This window comes from Rosa chinensis, chromosome 2 (genome assembly GCF_002994745.2).
Source record: "Rosa chinensis cultivar Old Blush chromosome 2, RchiOBHm-V2, whole genome shotgun sequence".
NCBI classification, from domain to species: Eukaryota; Viridiplantae; Streptophyta; class Magnoliopsida; order Rosales; family Rosaceae; genus Rosa; species Rosa chinensis.
In genome coordinates, this window is record NC_037089.1 from 67,538,620 (window position 1) to 67,557,348 (window position 18,729).

An 18,729-nucleotide genomic window follows, 5' to 3' on the forward strand; every position below is an offset into this window, starting at 1 on the left:
GAAATTTAACAGTCAAGCTATCCACGAGAAGGATAACACCACCAGTCGCCTCATTTCATAAAGGAAATATGAACCAGTAGCTTCATTGGCCAAGCCAAGCTTCACTACCAGTTGTTCATAGTCAATGCTGCACACACTGGTCCTACAACTAGTGCAACCGGTAATCAAGGCTAGCAAAGCCGGCTGAAGTGCAGTTGAATGATGTTTGAATTGACAGTTTAAAACCCGATGCACCGGCACAAACTCCCTATCAACAGAACTCCACTGGCACAAGCGGGTTAGTGTTTATCCGCTAGCTCCAATAAATCAATCAAAGAATATATGTGTGTGTTGTATTAATCGACATAAAGAGTATTGATCAAACTTATATGATACACCAATTCAAGAACTACAATTTAACCACTTCGAGAGATAAGGTTGGTCGAGCGGCCTAGCATGGAACTCCCATGTCTTGTGTTTGAGTCCCAACTCCTACCAGTTTATGGCCAACATATTTGAGAGGCTCTTGAATTCGTGCAACTGCTGTGGGAGATTAGTATGACTTTGTTGGGATACCCTCATGGACCTCAGTTCTAATACTGACTAGTTGGATGTGTTACTAACTCGCTAAAGTAAACCGATGTGATTTGCTACCTCACTCCAATAAAAAAAAAACAACAATTATTTAACATGGTTTAAAATAAAGACCCATATATAGTTTGAAATGCTAAAAATGGATTTTGGCCAAATAACAATATTTTCCAACATAATAATCTCAATAATATAGGGGATCATTCTCTAACACAACTTTTTTGTGAGTGATGTTTACTAGCTCCGTTGATTTGCAACTCTCTTTCTCACTATCTCTCCATCAGGCTCCTGGTGCAGCCCGTACTGCAGCCTTGTTATGAATCTCATCATCTCTCTCAGCCTGCAGCCTCTTCCTCATTTTTTCTCTTATATCTCTAAAATAACAATAAGTGTTCAACTTTGATACAAAATATATTTTATACATGTATTGGACGCGAAATTTAGTTTATGATAGAAGGAAAACAAAAGAAAGTCCACTAACCTGCAACGGGGCACATAGCACTCATCTTCTTTGCAAGACAGAGCATGGTGATAAAGGAGAAGCCACATCTTCTTACAGAGAAGACAACCTCCTGGTACACGAACTTGGCATCGACTTCCATGAAGGAGAAGCGCATAGACCAGACGACAATTGGGGTACTGACATTGCTTGAAAGGACATCGTACCGCATGTGCTACGGCATTTATGACCCCATGGGGAAGCATTTTCCTAAGATCAAGCAATAAAAGACCAAACAAAGATATATAATATGCACGAGTATTGTAATTAGTATAACCAGAGAAGTAGTGATTACTGAAAGCAGCAATTGATGAACTTCTAAAACACAGAAACTATAATTGAAACTTATGAAAGGAGCGCCTCTAAGGAGGAGTAACTAAGCTAGGTCTGACTTTTGATCGATCATGAGTAGATAGTTAGATACGCTTTAGGGTTTTTATATGTAAGTAGAGAGGTGGGGTGGGTAGTGCGACGTAGTTAGCTAAGGATCAAACCTATAAATTTTTTTTTTTTGGGTCCATGGCCCAAAAGAACAAAATTAGACTCAAAATCAGGCTAAAAGTACAAAAATAACAAAACAATGTAACGGATGTCAAAACTAACTGTGGCAACAAATTTCCATTCCCAATATTCTCTCTAGCAAAACCCTAAGCCTAGGGTGATGTGCAAAGTGGCGGTTGTCAGATCTGATCGCGTCCAGCGCCGGCCACGGCTTGGTGAGATTGTCCTGGTTCTCAGTTTGTGGAGGAAAGCATTGTGCGGTGTCAAAGGGGTTGTGTGAGGAGCGACAAGCGGTGGTCGTGTTGGTGGACCAAAGACGTTATTGAGAGGCTTTGATCATATTTACTCTGGTTTGGGCTTTTAGGTCGTACTGGAATACAGCGGCTTGGGAGGGCAGATTTCCGGCCAGCTACGCAGGACTGCAAGGGAGGCTCAGCTTGAATCGTTGGCCTCAGTGGATTGATTCTGCTACATCGTTAGGCTCGATCGGTGTCGTTAGTGGTTGAGGAAGTGGTGTAGTTTTGTTGCAGTTCTGATGATGTGGTCCAAAAGATGTCAATGACGGCGGCAATGACAAAAGTAGTGGTGCAGAGAGGTTCCTCCTCTATTTGCTTGGGTATGGGCCTGGGCCTTTGGGCCTGAGCTCAATCTTGGGCTGATGGGGTAGGGGAGCTTTCTTGCTAGACAAGACTTGTTTTGGGTTTTGGGGCCTACGGGCTTGGGCTCATGTTAAGGCAATCTGAGCCCTAATATATTAGGTTATTGAGTCTGTGTGAGGTTAGATAAACTTCTATGATGTTTCTAGTATCTTACTTGTACCACAATTGCCTGATTAGCAAGTAAGGGCTAGTTGAATGATTTCTTTTTCGTAGGAGGCTAGGTTTTTTCATTCTTGTATAGGCTCGCTTAAATATGAACGTCCCATAAATTTTAATGATCTGCTGTATCTTAGATAGTTTAGTTTGGATTTTCTTGCTGAGTTTTGCTTATGTAAGTTATGGTAGACTCTAACATTTAACTGTTGATCTAATGAATTCTACTTCTATTTCAAAAAAAAAAAAAACAAACAAACAAACAACACACAAGCCCATCATCTTCAATAGTTGAGCCATCCCGTGACACATAAACGTCACGAGAGCTGCATCCAAGAACCGAGTAGTCGGTCAAATCGTTCTTGCGCATGAACATCAAACCAGATCCTGACACAAGAACTTCACAATTTAAATCCCAAAATCATACAAAACATTAACATAACTCGGCCATCAACAGTTCGGCAGGCGAGGATTTACCAGGCAGAAAGGTTACGAAAAGAAATTGAAAAAAGAAAGCTGACATGCTTTACATATGCCGAATTCTGAGATTCAAATCAGCGTACATTCATTTAAAAAACTGATGGGTATAGAGCATGTGCTCCTGAAACGTGAAGAATCTGGGATTTGAAAAGTATGAGAAGAGGAAGAAGAGTGGAGGGACATGAGGGGATGAGCATCGGAGAGAAAGAAGAAGAAAAAAGGATAGATGGTTATCTGGGATCTCAGGACGAAGAAGATTTGGGTGATGGGAGAAAGAAAAGAAAACAAAATAAAAATACATACATACCTGCCTCCGTCGGGACAAACAGAGAGCTTAGAGGAAGAGAAGAGACAAGGTGGTGCCTCTCTCTTTCTTTTGGACACAACATTCCCAAAGCTCAACCCGATCAAACCTATAAATTGAAAGTTGGAAACATTATCAATAATAATAATAAAAGGAATGTAATGATAAGTTGTCGATTTCGCAACATTCGTTAAAATAAATTTATTTCCATTATTAGAATTAAATTAATAAATTCACCGGTGATGACCATAAGAGCCACATGAGTTGGTCAGATTTTATAACCATGCATTTTCATTAACCATGACCCAATAAGATGAATTTCAGATATGATGGTTTATGTATTGAGGGTAGTATGGATCATATCTTTCTATACAAATATGAGTAATCTCTATGGTCTCGGAATACTACATGCTAGCGCCATGTGATGGTCTGGGTTAATAGAATTGAAGCATTTTTATGGATTCTGACGTAAGGGTGAAAAAAAAAAATTATACTAATAGACCAATCAAAGGGAAGTTATTTTCATGTATACAAATTATAATAATTCAGACCACTGTACATGCAATATTTTTTTTTTTCTGAAAGCAATTTTCTCTTGAATACGTAGTTTAGGACTTAACTTGCTCAAATAAATGAATTAATTAACGACACCCTTTACCTTAACCATATGATTAGTGAAAGCTAGAGAGTTACATAACTTGAGCATAGTCTCTATGTCACGAGGCAAAACAATTATACGTCTAAAAACTTAATGAAACGATGGAAAATGCATAACTTGGGAAAAATGTTCCAAAAAGAAGCATTAAGAGAAAAAGAAGAAGAAAACTTGTTTAAAAATAAAATAAAAACAAACTGGGCAGATGGCGCGGGAGATAGGAACCCTCTGAAAGGCTCTTCCTTTGGCCAAGTACCTCTAGCGGGAGGGAATAGTGTATCTGTGAAGTTACCCACTTCTGTACACAGCTTAAATACTGAAATTACCGACTGGGTTAAAGCCGCGACTGTAAATTCTGCACTTGCTGAGCAGAGCAGTAGCTGCAGCAGCTGAAATGGAACCCCAATCAGCAGAGAGCTCCACCACCGCCCTGTTCCGGCTGCTCTTCCCATCCTCGAAAGCCGGGTCACTGATCGGCAAACTGGGCTCCGTCCCCGGCGCCAAGGTCCAATTCGATTACCCGACCCACGGCGACGAATGCGTCGTCGTCATCCTCGCCGACCCGAACCCCCAATCCCCAGACGGGTCGCCCGCCCAGCAGGCCCTGGTTAGGGTTTTCAAGAGGATGGTGGATGAATTGGGCCAGCCCGAAAACGGTAACGGTAACGGGTCGGTTTGCTGCTGCAGGTTGTTGATTGGGAGTGGCCAGGCTGGGTGTGTGCTTGGGAGAGGAGGGAAGGTAGTGGAGAAGATGAGGCAGGACAGTGGGGCCCAAGTTAGAGTCTTTCCCAGAGATCAGATCCCGCCCTGTGCTTCTGCCGGAGATGAGTTGATTCAGGTAATGCTCTTTTGAACTTTCATGTTCCGGCAAATCATAAATGTGGCTGCTTTTGTAATTGTTTTCTGTTGTTTTTGTAATTTATTGGGACTCTGCTTCGTATTGGTGATCAATTACTTATTGTTTATGTGATCATTTTGGTTTAAGTCGAGTTTATCGTTTTAGTAGGGTTTATGGAATGAGGTGCACTATAAGTTTCCTGAAATGGTGTTATGAGGACCTGGAATAACACAAGAGTCACTTGTGTACAAGGCTCAGTCAGTGGCTCCTACCTCCTTAGAATGATAAATGGGTACATAATGCCGGTGTGATACAGTAACCACTCAAAGAACATAGTCCCACCAATACTGAAAACTGAAACGAAGATGTCTGACCGAAGTTATTCTCAACAGAATAATGTGCTAGCTTCTCATGTGTTCACCTAATTACCTGAACCATGATCCATGGATCTTTAATAAGGGTGGGTTGACACGTTGTGCCCTAAGTTTTGCTTCTTGTGTGACTGTGAAGGAGTTATGTTGTGAAGCGCACCTGCATTTCACTGGTTACTATAGCATTTGCAATGTGAACCACCGGTAAAACTAGGCACAAAGTGTGTTTGATCGCCTTTTTTTTTCTTTTCTTTTCTTGTCTAAGATGGTAGGACTGCTCAAGATTAGAATATTCATTAAATGAAAGGGTAGACAAAAACAAAAGCAGGCAACGCTTGCTAAAAAAGAGCACACTGCACATAATGTGGGGTGCAGATGACTTGTTTGTTTCTGTTGTGCTAATTGCATTACTTAAGGCCATATGCGGGTGGATTTGATGTGCAGATAACAGGAGACTTTTCAGCTGTGAAGAAAGCACTTCTGTCTGTTTCTGGTTGCCTTCTGGATAATGCTAAGGTAGATGCAGCCAACTCTAGCGCTACCAAAGTTGCCAACTCTAGCGCTACCAAAGTTTCGGGGGGGTCGATCCATGGAACTGGTATGCCTGCACAAGTTGACTCTGTTCCTCATCGGGGTTTTGTGTCTAGCTTTAATGCTGTAGATTATCAGTCCAGGAGTTACTCTTCTAATTCTGCGCCAGATAACAGCAGTCAACGAATGGCTATGGAAGAAGAGGTGGTATTTAAGTTGTTATGCCAACATGATAAGGTTGGTAGTCTGATAGGGAAAGGTGGCTCCATTATACGAACTTTTCAAAGTGAAACAGGTGCATCTATCAAGATTGTTGATGCTGCACCTGATTCGGATGAGCGGGTTGTTGTCATATCTGCACAAGAGGTATGAGAAGTCAACTAACTGGGTTTGCCTTGCCATTTTACTAGTACTGGCAGAAGCAATACAGCAATACATTGCTTTCTGTCAGCCTTTACACTATTTATTGTTTGATTTCTTATTTTAAGGAATAAAGTAAAAAGAACAACAAAACCAAAGTCTATGCAAGTTTAAGGTTGTGATGTTTTGCAGAATCCTGAGCAAAATTATTCCCCCGCACAAGAAGCTGTTATGCGTGTGCATCATCGAATTGCGGAGATTGGATTTGAACCTGGTGCTGCAGTAGTGGCTAGGCTCCTCCTACATCCACAGCAGATAGGTTGTTTATTGGGTAAAGGAGGTTTCATTATTAATGAAATGAGGCGAGCTACTGGTGCTAGTATTAGGATTTTTCCAAAAGAACAAGTTCAGAAATCTGCTTACCACCATGATGACGTTGTACAGGTAGCTTGTATTTATATTTGCAGATGGACTGCGGGTCTTATTCTTGTGAAAATAGCTATTAAGATAATACCTTGGTGATTTTTGGCAGGTTATTGGAAGTTTGCAGTCTGTACAGGATGCACTCTTTCATATCACAAGTAGGATTCGTGAAGCCATATTCCCAATGAAACAATCATATCCAAATTTTGGTGCCCCACCGTACATGTCTTCATTTCCTGAGATGCCTCCCCCCTCATTTAGACCGAGGCATAATTCAACCTCCCCTGGTGCGTATCCTTCACCTGTTGGATTCCATCATGGAATGGATCATTCTGCTTTTCGATCCCAACCTCCAGACCACCAGTCCCCATTTTCACATGGGGATCACAGTGGTCTATCTCACATGGACCGAGTTCCGTATTCTTATGGTGGTGAGCGTCCAGGACATGGTCCGGCATTTGAGAGATCTTCTCCAAGAGCGTGGACTCCCCAGGTTAGTGCCTAGTACTTTTGATAACCTGATATTTAACCTATCATGGAGGGAATGTTGACCTATCGTTATAATTGTCTAATGTTTTAGTCAAACCTTTTTTTTTTTTTCCTTTGGTTTTTTGGTTGTGGATTTTTCTAGGGAGTAAGCTCTGGAAACCTAAGGGAAATTGGAGATGCTAATTTGGGCTTGGCTCCAAGGAGTGGGTCTCTACGAAGGTACTATCTCGTGGCCTATGGAAATAACATTTAGCTGCTGTGTCTTTATGATTAGCTATAGGTGCACCCACATGCTGACAGCATGTTTATGATGCTTGCCATTTTTATCTTGTGAATTCAGTAATTTGTCGTTGTAGTGGGGAATACTGTGCTAAACTCAGTAAACATGAATGTGGATGGTTGTGGAAATAATGGATCATTGTGCATTTGTGCCATTATTTTCTTTCAAAAATGTTAGATGAACTTGACTGGAATTATTAACTGAGTAAAATTAAGATAAGCCATGTCTCTCTGCATATTTTTATCAGTTCTGATACAAGTTAAAAGCATGCAAACTGATGTGGATTTGCATCTAACTTCTTCTGCAAATTTGAGCAGCGGCTGTCAACCACCTCAGTTAACCAGCACAACCATCGAGATCATGATTCCTCAAGCGTTCATGACTCACGTTTATGGAGAGAACAACAGTAATCTGAATCAGATTCGGCAGGTAGGTTTACACGTCGTGTTATTACTTTATAGTTTATACTGTGACAGACAGAATTGGTAATGAGCCGTGGATTTATTTTTAATATGCGCTTTTGCATGGATATTTCGTCTCAGATATCAGGTGCAAATTTAGTTGTTCATGATTCAAAACCCGGATCTTTGGAAACCCAAGTTGTAGTATCCGGATCCCCAGATAAAACACATGCTGCTCAGAGCCTTATCCATGGTTTCATCATTTGTGGTCAGACACAAGTTTGACAATCTTTTAATCTGTTTATATTCAAGAGGCCATGATCATAGAAGAATGGACTGGATATGAATTTTTCCTCCTTCACAACGGCTAATCATCACACCACTTCCCATCGTATAGTTTATATCATTCTCAGTCTTGTACTGTTCGTAGCATTTTATTAGTCTGATTAAAATTCACTTGTGTTGATTAGCACCTAAAGGCAATGATATCCAGAGTTTATCCCCATTTTCTTGGGTAATACTAGCAGAGATGCTCTCATTTTCTTTAGCTTCATGAATTGCATTTTGGAGACTTGACCTCCCGATTTGTTGTTCTTGTAAAGGATCACGGTCGCCTGTCTCAACTTGCCCACTTGGGGTACCTTGTATATTTGTTGTTGCACCTGTAACTACCTGATTAGTGTCGCTTGGCATAGCTAATGGCTTTGAAGCTAGACAAGTTGCTACTACACCCGTGTTGGGTAGCTAAGATCACCCTTTGGTAAAGAGGAGTTTCAACAGCAAATACTTCGTTCATACAGAGATTGATGAACACTCAACCGTTTAACTTGCTCCTTCCTTCCTTTGTTATATCATTTGCACGAACATGGGGAGGAAAATGACATTGGGATTCTGAGGAGCTTCCACAAAAATACAGGGATAGATGATCCCTTTATGCGAAAAAATTCACTTCAAATTTATTCTTTGTTCTTGTATGAAAATGAGAAGACGTGTTGCATGAGGACTGTAGGAAACAGCACTGAGAATACTGAGATGCAAATAGATCAACTCCCTTATATCTTGTTTTAAAGGAAAAAGGAAGTTGTGTTCCATCTATTGCTTGCCTTTTCGTGTGTTCTTCAACATAAGAGTTTGCCAACCCATAGTATTGGCATTGGTTCCTCCGTAAAAGCTTGAATCACATCAAGAACCACATGGGCTTGCGTCTCTGCTGAAATAGGTTGGTCTGAAATCGGAACAACTGGCGTAAAAACAATGAGAACTCTTTCCTGTAGAACGCCTCCAAAGAGCAGAAAGCAAACCCTCAAGTACATCAGTTTTTCAAGTGGTATAACCCTTGCGCAACAACAACAATTGACCAATAAGGTTCGTTCTGAAAAGCTTCATTTGCTCATGGTAAAGAGCTTCATTGATCTTAACGTAAGTTTTTTTCTCCACGGACAACAGGGCCAAGCAATTAGCTGAGAGGAAGTGAAGATTCAGTCGAGTCTGAAAGAACATGTTCGCGTCTTTGGGGCTGGTGGAGGAGATGATGAAGCCGCCACTGCCAGAACTTGATCTTAGGGGGGAAGCCTTCAGAACTTCCCTCTAAGTCCGAAGAAGAATTAGTTTTCTTTACATATATGGAGTCCAGATTTCAACAGGAGTCCCATCCCACAAGAAAGTTCTCCATGCACACACCTGTATAAATTAAGATCTTAACCATTTGCAATTACACACGTTTCTTCTTAACCCTATATCGAGTGATCCAATTGACCGTACATTTCGTTAAAATTGAGTGCAAACTCTTCTTGTCCGAGCAAATTCGGTGATGTAGATCTTCATGGTAGACGAAGCCTTTCAAGAAAGTGATATGGTGTCGTGATTTGATACGCCGCAAGTCCAAAACAATCTTCACTAGCAAACAATATAAGTCAGAAAAAGGAGGAGGAGGAGAAGAAGGAGCAAAAGAAGAAGAAGCAGAAGAAGAACAAGGAGGAAGAGGAGGAGAAGATGAAGAAGCAAAAGAAGAACAAGAACAAAGAGGAGGAGGAGGAGGAGGTAAGGACAGGAGTTTCAAGGAACTCCCAGATGACGTCATGCAACTGATTCTGCACCGACTGCTCCTGTCAGATTATCTTCATTGTCGTGGCGTAAGCCCTTGTTGGCGAGCAGCAATTAACAGCAAGCGTTGGCTTCCTCCTGCTCATCAACTCCCATGGATTTTAAACGGTTCTAGTACAGCACCATGCATGAAAACATTCTACATCAAAACAGATGATGACTACTTGTTCATAAGCGATCGGAAAATTTGCAAACCAAAAGACATCACAGTCTGGAATTGTGTTGGATCAATTGAGGGATGATTGATCATGGGTACTAGAAGAACAGATGCTAACAGCTTCTTCTTCTTCTTGAATCCTGTATCAGGTGCTCAAGTTATGCTCCCATCACATTCCACCCCCAAGTTCTAATTCCCGGGAGAAAAAGTAGTAGCCTCTTCAGTACCAACGACAACAAAGTTGCAGCCGCAGCAGCGGAGCCGTTATGTGACCTGCCTTCACCTTCAAGAAAAAGGTCGTTTGGCCTATTGCACGCCCACTGATAAATCATGGACCTTCATTGAAGCTCTAGAATTTTCGGATGTAGAAATAGTTGATGGGAAATTATATGCTGTAGGTAGCCACGTATTAGAGTTTCTGATGGTGTTTGACATCCATTTAGATTCCAATGACAGCAGACTTCATACCCACACATCAGAAAGGTTGGTTACTGTTAGTATAGGTTTGATGTATGTTGGCATTCTTAATACAAAAGCTAGAATTAATCATGGGTTTGCTAGAGTTATCAAGTGTAAATTGGAAGAGATATATGGTCATACAATGCTCCAGCTGACTCTTCGAAGCACTCCAGGTAAGAGCATATGCATTTGCATTTCATAAAGGTCAACCTACATGCATACTGGGATTGCAATCTGTTATGCAATCCCTGTCAGGTCAGGTCGTTGGATATTGTTTCTTCTTTTTCACGTTTTGTGCTCATTCATTAGTTGAGTGTTGAGTCTTAAAAGGATATTTCTCTACATGATTTGATCTGTTAAGTCTTGTCTATCTTTATTAAGGATAGAATCATGTTTACTTGTTGAATATCTTTTTATGATTTGTTCCTTCCATATTAGGAGTCAATTAGGTTTTGGAGTCTTTATTGTCCAAGATTTTATGGGGAGTCTGAAATATATAAATATATATATATATATATATCAGATCCTATCCAGAGCGGAGCTCCGCTTTGAAATTAACTTGTGAAGTTCAAGTTTTGGGTCACTTTTCGGTCGTATATCCACATCTCGACCGTTCAGTTTTTAGGTACTAGTGTATAGATCATCTCTGCAAATTTTCAGCCAAATTGGTGATCGTTAAGGCATCTAACTCGCTTAAACCAATGGACGGACTGAATCTGTCAACCTGAACCGTACTAGCTTTAAGGAAGTTATTAATGCCTTAACGATCATCAATTTGGCTGAAAATTTGCAGAGATGATCTATACACTAGTACCTAAAAACTGAACGGTCGAGATGTGGATATGCGACCGAAAAGTGACCTAAAACTAGAACTTCACACATTAATTTTCAAAGCGGAGCTCCGCTCTGGATAGGATTTGTATATATATATATATATATATATATATATATATATATCCTATCCAGAGCGGAGCTCCGCTTTGAAATTAACGTGTGAAGTTTGAGTTTTGGGTCACTTTTCGGTCGCATATCCACATCTCGACCATTCAGTTTTTAGGTACTAGTGTATAGATCATTTCTGCAAATTTTCAGTCAAATTGATGATCATTAAGGTATCTAACTCGCTTAAACCAATGGACGGACTGAATCTGTCAACCTGGACCGTACTAGCTTTAAGGCCGTTATCAATGCCTTAACAATCATCATTTTGGCTGAAAATTTGCAGAGATGATCTATACACTAGTACTTAAAAACTGAACGGTCGAGATGTGGATATGCGACTGAAAAGTGACCCAAAACTCGAACTTCACACGTTAATTTTCAAAGATCTGTATATATATATATATATATATATATATATATATATACACACACACATACTTGTAAAGGCATTCATTTGGGACCTTGAAGCGAATAAGAATTTGTGCATCTATTGAGTCAAAGTTTTCCATTTGTTTTGTGAAAAACTGTGTGCTTCAGATTCGAGACTATGAACTACTTGATCCATGTTTAAGTAGATCATTAAGTCAAACACATTCATCATTCATTACATTCTTCACATCAAAGTGTTCTGGAGGTTAGTTGGAATCGTTGATGTGCGTACAAGGTTAAAGGTCGAGGTCAGCACCTATCAACCAGTGAAGACAGTTCAAAGGTGGTGAAGATATACGAGGACAAGATCAGACAATCTACTAGTGTGTTTAGTAAGTAAGCCGAGGTAAGAGCTTTGGATTGTTTGTAAAGAACTTGTATTCTCTCATCTAGTGATTTGTTTTCATTAGGGTCTTTAACCTTAAAGGCCCTACAATTGTTTCCTCATTTTTGAGGTTTTTACTGCGCAAACAATTTTGGTCTTTTGGTTGCTATGTGTTTGTGATTATCTTTGTTTGCCTAGTTATCTCACTGCTGTTTTGGGATCCATATATGTGTTTCAATCCTTAGTATTGTCTGTTACTTTTTGAATTGAAAGAAAGTGTGATTTATGCGCCACCCCCCCCCCCCCTCCTCCTCTAGGTGTATTTGTTTCATCCTAGTATTTTCAGTTACTCTTCACCCCAACGTTAAGAGCATAGTTGGCGGCAGAGTCTACCATCGGGCTTGTCACTTAGCAAAATGTTATGAATCAAAGGACTTGTTTATGATTTTGTATCAGGGTTATCCTTATCACAAGCCCGAAGGATTTCAAGTGTTGAAGTTAGAGTATAATGTTACTACTAGTCCTTAGTGGGTAGAGATTGTTGACCTTGGTGATCGGGCATTGTTTATGGGCACGCACAGCAACAAATTTATCACTTCTTATGATAAAATAGTTGAAAGAAACTGTATCTATTTTGTTTTCGCGGATAGTCAATGAAACAAATCTGGGGTGTTTTCCTTGACAAATATATAGGGGCATCAAACCTTTGACTTTTGCCAAGCATCATCACCCTGGAGTAGCGAATCGGACTCTTTTGGTTCACACCAAATCCTTGGTAGCTAGCTTTTATATAGGAATTAGGTCTGGTTTTAATTTTTTGTATTAGTAATATTAGTGTCTCAAATCTAGGGCTGTCAGTCGGTCGGTTCGAATCGGTTATAGGCATTACCAACTTTAAAACCAAAGCTTTCGGTTTCAAAATTGAGCTACCAATTACCAACCAAAATTTCTAGGTTTTTAATCATATTTACCAAATTCGGTATTTCGGTTTTCGGTATTACCAACTTTAGAACAACTAATTCTTTGTAATATAAATTAGAATGAACAAAATTAGGTTTTTCAATTTTATAACCGTAAACTTCGTATTCATCTACTAATCATAGCTTTATTTTGTATAGATGACATCAAATTTTATCTATTTTCAATAAAATTAGGTTATTCAACCATTTTGGACTAGGTTACTCAAAATACATGTACTATTAATTATGTAGTATATTGAGTAATGTTCATACTATTATGAAAATTTATTTCTTAATATACATGTATGTGTACTGAAAACCATAGTATATAAAGCTAATATTTAGATAATCAATAGATTCGGTATTTACCAAAACCAAACCAACTTTTTCAGTAATTTTCGATTTCAGTTTTATCGGTTTCGTTTACCAAACCTAAAGTATCGGTTGGTATTCAGTCGGTTTGGTAATTACCAAACTAAGTGGCAACCCTACTCAAACCCTTCACTCTTTAGCTGACAGGAGAGGAGAAAAGATGAGAGAGAAATTAAAGAAGGAATAATGAGAAGAACAAACGGGAGAGAATTGTTTTGGTCAAAAGTACGTAGTTTTTACATGCCATTTTGACTTCTATATTTGGTTTTGTTTATAGGAGCTCTATTTATTATGGTAGAAATTCTGGTTTCCTTGTTCTGAGTTGTAACATCAGTAGAACTACACACTCACACACATACATGAAGATTGGCAAATTGCTTATCTTCCATTCATTCTGATGGGATCACTACAACAATTTTTCCTAATAGCACCCCTTTTTAGCCACCATAAATTGCCAGTGCCAATAGTATTACACTGATTGATCTAAAAGATTTATGAGTTCTTTTTAGAAAAAATTTCAGTTTACTACCCTGTGGTTTGCACTCAATATCATGTTAGTTCCTGCCCTTTTAATTTGATCAGAAACACCCTCATGCTTTCAATTTCAATCAGCCATGCTCAAATTTTTCCGAGACATCCAAATCAAACGTTAAGTGGTGAGCTGGCAGCGACAAAGTCAACGAGTGGGCCGACAGTAAGGGGTAAACTCGACATTCCACTTAATTTCCACCCAAACTCAAAAAAACAAACAAAACAAAAAAACCCAAATTTCTGTACCACCTCGCTGGTTAATGGGTTCTCTCCAAAACTAATGAGAACCACAATGGGGAGCAAGATGGGAAGTAACCAAGCTGTCATCTCCTTCCTCACCAACCTTGCATGCGCAGCTTTTGATCTCGGCGTCGGAGCCACCATCGTCAACTCCGACGTCCAAGCTCTGGAGCACGAGAGCTTGATCCGCTGCCAAGTGCGATCTCCTACCCGGAAGCCCCTCGGAAATCTCCAAGTTTGATTAGTTTTCTTGATTCGAATGAGGTGGAAATTTAAGATGGGTAAGCAAATATTGTGTCTTTGATTTCTCTACGGTTCATTCGTCGACTCCAACTTCGACTTCGACTCAGATGAAGATGATGGAACCGAGAAACTCAGGTTCGAGAGACTCCGACTTCCACTTGGATCATTTTGTTTCTGGTTTTTTCATAGCGGTAATTGCTTGATTTGGGTAATTGTTATTGGGTTATTTTTGTTGGTCGTGAATTACTATTGAGTTCAAGGATTTCTCTCGATGTGTGTCCTTTAATCGAAAGGAAATTGAACACTTCTATGCTCTGTGCTGTTCATTTGGATTTGGGTTGTTTGAATTTTGTCAGATATAGCCATCTTCTACACCTAATATGGGTTCTTCACCATATACCTCAATTCAAATTTTTGAAACTCTAATTTGTTCCTGGTTGGTTCATGAGAATTTCTTGGTGTATATGCCTCTCACAGTACTTTAAAGCTAGGTATTTCTTTCAAAAGAAAGTTACAGGTCTTGTTTTAGAACTCATCAATGGGAGAAGATGGGAAGAAGTCTACTATTAGGCAATTCGCTTAGTGCATATGCCTCTCACAGTACTTGAAATCTGGGTATGCTTCATTTGAACGCCTCCACTTTTTACCATATGTTCTTCTACACCTTCTTGGCTCTGAGTCTTTCTGCCAAAGCCCATATATATCATAGCAGTCCCACCCATTTTATTATCTCTTCTTGTTCCAACTATGTAATTGATCTATAGCTTTTTTGTTTGGTCTGAGATGATTAGCAAGCTTAAATTTATATTTGTTAATTGTAATTTTTTAATTTGGTTTGAGTGGAAATTTCGGATGTTATGAGTTTGGGTGGAAATTTGGGTTTTTATTTATTTAATTAAATTTTTTTTTTTAGTTTGGGTTGAAATTAAGTGGAATGTCGAGTTTACCCCTTTCTATCGGCCCACTTGCTGACTTTGTCGCTGCCAGCTCACCACTTAACGTCTGATTTGGATGTCTCGGAAAAATTTGGGCACGGCTGATTGAAATTGAAAGCATAGGGGTGTTGCTGATCAAATTGAAGGGGCAGTAACTAACATGATGTTGATTGCAAACCACAAGGTAGTAAACTGAAATTTTTCCTTTTTTTTTTCACTGGCCATCAGTGGGTAGTATGTACAGTACATGGAACATAATTCTTGATCTTCTGTTAATGGTGTAAAAGGGATCGGAGGAATAGTATTAGAAAAATGTTTTATCTCAAATTATGTTCTTTTTGTATTTAGGCTTTACATTCTTGAAAAAATTGGGCGTTGTATGATGTTGAAGTTGGAGGCAATGGGTCTGACATCGCTAATGTTAGGATTGTATATATCCCTGCACAAAAGTCATGTTTTCGTAATGTGTCTTTCAAATCTAGTATAAGCTTCTAAGCATAATAGTTTTACAAAAATTTGCTAAGTAACCTTTCTTAATTAAGATGGAAGCTTCAACTCTATATATGCGCTTTGGATTGCTATTGTCATACTGCATCTCTTTGTTTCAAAGTTGAAGTTGAAACTGAATCTATCGCATCATATTGTATGGATTTATTTTGCAATTTTCTGTTTGTATGTTATTCAGTGTACCGTTTTTCACATGCAATTACAAGAGGACAGTTATGTTGACAGAGGCAGTCTTTAAAGCAATAGAAAGAGAACTTTGTGGTTGCAACCATTCAAGTTGCATCCATGGAGGAACGTGGTGCTTAATTTCTTCGATAGATGTTTTTATTGATTTTATAGTTATTTTTTTATATAATACGCTGTAGAATACATTTGAGTACATTGTGCCAGATGGCACTTTTTTTTCTTCATATAGTTCTACAATTTTGTCTCCAACAGTATTGGTTTTATATTGGTACTGATTTAAGCAAAAGGTGGCAATAGAAAAGTCAACAAGGCAGTTTGGTGCCTTGGCACTGATTTGGAGGTGTAAGTTTGCCCTGGTTAGGGGTCATCATGGACCGGGCTAGGGCCGACCCTACCCTAAATTTTAGGGCTTAGGGTCGGGCCGGGTCGGGCCTAGTCAAAGTCAACAAAATTTAGGGCCGGGTAGGGTCGGGCCGAGGCTTAAATATGTTAACCCTTACCCGCCCTAAAAGCCCTATCTATTAGGATCAATTAGGGCCGACCTTCCGAATAGGGCCAAATAGGGTCGAAAAGGGCCTTATTTTGTTTAATAAAAAAAACTTACATTTTTTTTTCTTCCTCAAAATGTGGCTTAATTGTTATATAGGTAATATAAGACATTGTTTTTAGTTGATCATATTTAATATGTGTGTGTGTGTAGGAATTAACTTATAATATTTATTAATATTAGTTAAGGTGGTTATATTCAATTAACTATCTCTCTAAATCTCCTAATATTAATTGTTATGTAACAAAGAAAATAAAAACTAAAGAAAACAAAGCTTAAGAAATCAATTACAAAGAAAGAGATAAATTGCATATTATAGAAAAAAGAGAAACATAATTAAAAAATAGAAAATTATTAGAGCTTATTTGGGCGGGCCTAAAGGGCCGGGCCGGGCCGGGTTTCATTCTCATGGCCCATACCCTACCCTATTTTAAACAGGGTCGGGCCAGCCCGCCCCTAATGCAAGGGTCGGGTTGGGCGGGTTTAGGGCCTAAAGGCCAAATGATGACCCCTAGCCCTGGTTATAGCTTATAGGTACCCCACCGTACGTAATTTTATTAGTAAGTTTTGGGGTAATAGCACCTGCAATGGAGGGAACTGAACTAGTATTAGTGGCTGTAAAGTGGTTAGTGAAATGATTTTTTGTTCATTAAAAATGAATTAGGTTGATCACCTTACCCTTCGTTTTTATAATTGTATTCCTAGACTTGGGAAATTTCCATAATGGAATTAGGTCAGAATAGAGTACATCATTGCCAAGAGTCGTTTTTAACAACTAAAATATGTGTCCCTATGTTGTAGAATATTCTGTAAATATTTACTTTTCTTGTACATGTAGATTATGTATTTTGTATAATTGTAGGAGATTTTTTTCCTATTAGGATTACTCTTGTATCTCTTTATAACCCTCCCATTTGGAGATGAATAATATTGAAGCAAACAAACATATTGAATTCTTAGTTTCTACTTGGTATCAGTGCAGGTTCAATCCCTGTACTGTATTCCTTTGAAACTCGAAACCCAAATCTCGAAGAACTTCACAAATCACCTAATCAATTTAGATTTGTTTTTTCTCCTACTACACATCACCACAAAACCATCTTGAAGTTGAAATTGCTTTTACATTGAAAGCTGCAGCATAGAAGCATCACGTGGGGACAAGTCTACATCACCACATCTATTAATTTAGGCCTAGCCGACAAGCCTTACTGCAGTCATCCCTCCTTTTTTGGTCATATGCAGGCCCCACTTCTACCCAATGGAAGATGATGCTGCCACCCTTGCACTCCACAACATGCCTCCAATCATCAATCATTATCATACCACTGCTCAAGATAATTTAGCGTTTCCAACAGGCATTGCCTTGAATGAATCTAACTACACCATATGGGCACCTCTTATGAAGATGAGGATTGAAACGCGAGGAAAGGTTGGCTACCTCACTGGAGCCAGAGCTGCACCAAATGAGAACTCCCCTGAATTTGAAGTTTGGGCCACAGACAATGAAAAAGTGAAGAGTTGGCTTATGGATTCCATGGAGCCGTCACTTATGAATCGGTATATTCGACTCCCAATAGCTAAACATGTATGGGAAGCAGTTGAGAAGATTTTTTATGATGATTCTGATGAAACTAGGATTTTCGAATTAAACAAGACGTGCTTTGGGGCGAAACAGAATGGTCGAACTCTTCCTACCTACTACAATGAATTGGTGGGAATGTTTCAAGAGATTGATTAGCGTATGGCCTCCCAAAATAACACAGTGGCTGCTGTTGTTCAAGAGACTACTGCCATGGCATGAATGCGAGTTCACATGTTTCTTAGTGGACTCGATTCAGAGTATGATCAAGTCAGTGGTGAGATCTTGCGCAAAGACCCAAAATTTGACTTGGAACAAAGCTATGCCTATGTTCGAAAGGTGCATTCTGATAGGCAGGTAATGAGACATGCCTCTGAATCCTCTGTCATGGCTGTCCTCGTGAGTACTTGAAGTTGTGCGGGCCTCCTTATTGCCTACCTTATTAATCGTATTCCTTCTTGGGTGATTGAATTTCAAAATCCTCAGCAACAACTTCAGAAACTTTTTTCACTTTTTTCGTTACCAAACTTTGAGCCTCGCGTGTTTGGCTGCGTAGTCTATGTTCATATTTCCAAGCCTCAACGCAGCAAGCTTGATCCTCTTGCCGGTAAGTTTATATTTGTTGATTTTGCTGAATTCCAAAAGAGTTATCGCTGTTATGATCCACTTACTGGCACTATACATGTCTCTCTTGATGTTGC

The 18,729-nt window shown here is 39.4% G+C and overlaps 2 protein-coding genes across 2 annotated transcripts; one reads left to right on the forward strand and one right to left on the reverse strand.

Annotated features, from left to right (window-relative positions):
• Nucleotides 1-694: 694 nt before the first annotated feature.
• Nucleotides 695-4,142, reverse strand: LOC112190335 (histone acetyltransferase HAC1-like). The gene is made up of 4 exons (XM_040515405.1): nt 4,078-4,142; nt 3,170-3,275; nt 1,052-1,279; nt 695-944 (listed from the first exon to the last, which is right to left on the reverse strand). The coding sequence occupies exons 3-4, from the start codon at nt 1,273-1,275 to the stop codon at nt 851-853; spliced, it is 318 nt and encodes a 105-aa protein (XP_040371339.1). The 5' UTR covers nt 1,276-1,279; nt 3,170-3,275; nt 4,078-4,142; the 3' UTR covers nt 695-850.
• LOC112189504 (RNA-binding KH domain-containing protein RCF3) lies at nt 4,037-8,040 on the forward strand. The gene is made up of 7 exons (XM_024328845.2): nt 4,037-4,659; nt 5,475-5,927; nt 6,114-6,365; nt 6,454-6,837; nt 6,976-7,052; nt 7,431-7,542; nt 7,656-8,040. Exons 1-7 carry the CDS (start codon nt 4,216-4,218, stop codon nt 7,797-7,799), a joined length of 1,866 nt encoding a protein of 621 aa, XP_024184613.1. The 5' UTR covers nt 4,037-4,215; the 3' UTR covers nt 7,800-8,040.
• Nucleotides 8,041-18,729: the final 10,689 nt, after the last annotated feature.

Coding starts and splice junctions, on each gene's coding strand:
- LOC112190335 (XM_040515405.1), bottom strand. CDS start 1,275: ATGCTTCCCCATGGGGTCATAAATGCCGTAGCACATGCGGTACGATGT. Junction 945..1,051: donor TGCTATGTGCCCCGTTGCAG/GTTAGTGGACTT, acceptor TTGTTATTTTAG/AGATATAAGAGAAAAAATGA.
- LOC112189504 (XM_024328845.2), top strand. CDS start 4,216: ATGGAACCCCAATCAGCAGAGAGCTCCACCACCGCCCTGTTCCGGCTG. Junction 4,660..5,474: donor CCGGAGATGAGTTGATTCAG/GTAATGCTCTTT, acceptor TTTGATGTGCAG/ATAACAGGAGACTTTTCAGC. Junction 7,543..7,655: donor ATCTGAATCAGATTCGGCAG/GTAGGTTTACAC, acceptor ATTTCGTCTCAG/ATATCAGGTGCAAATTTAGT.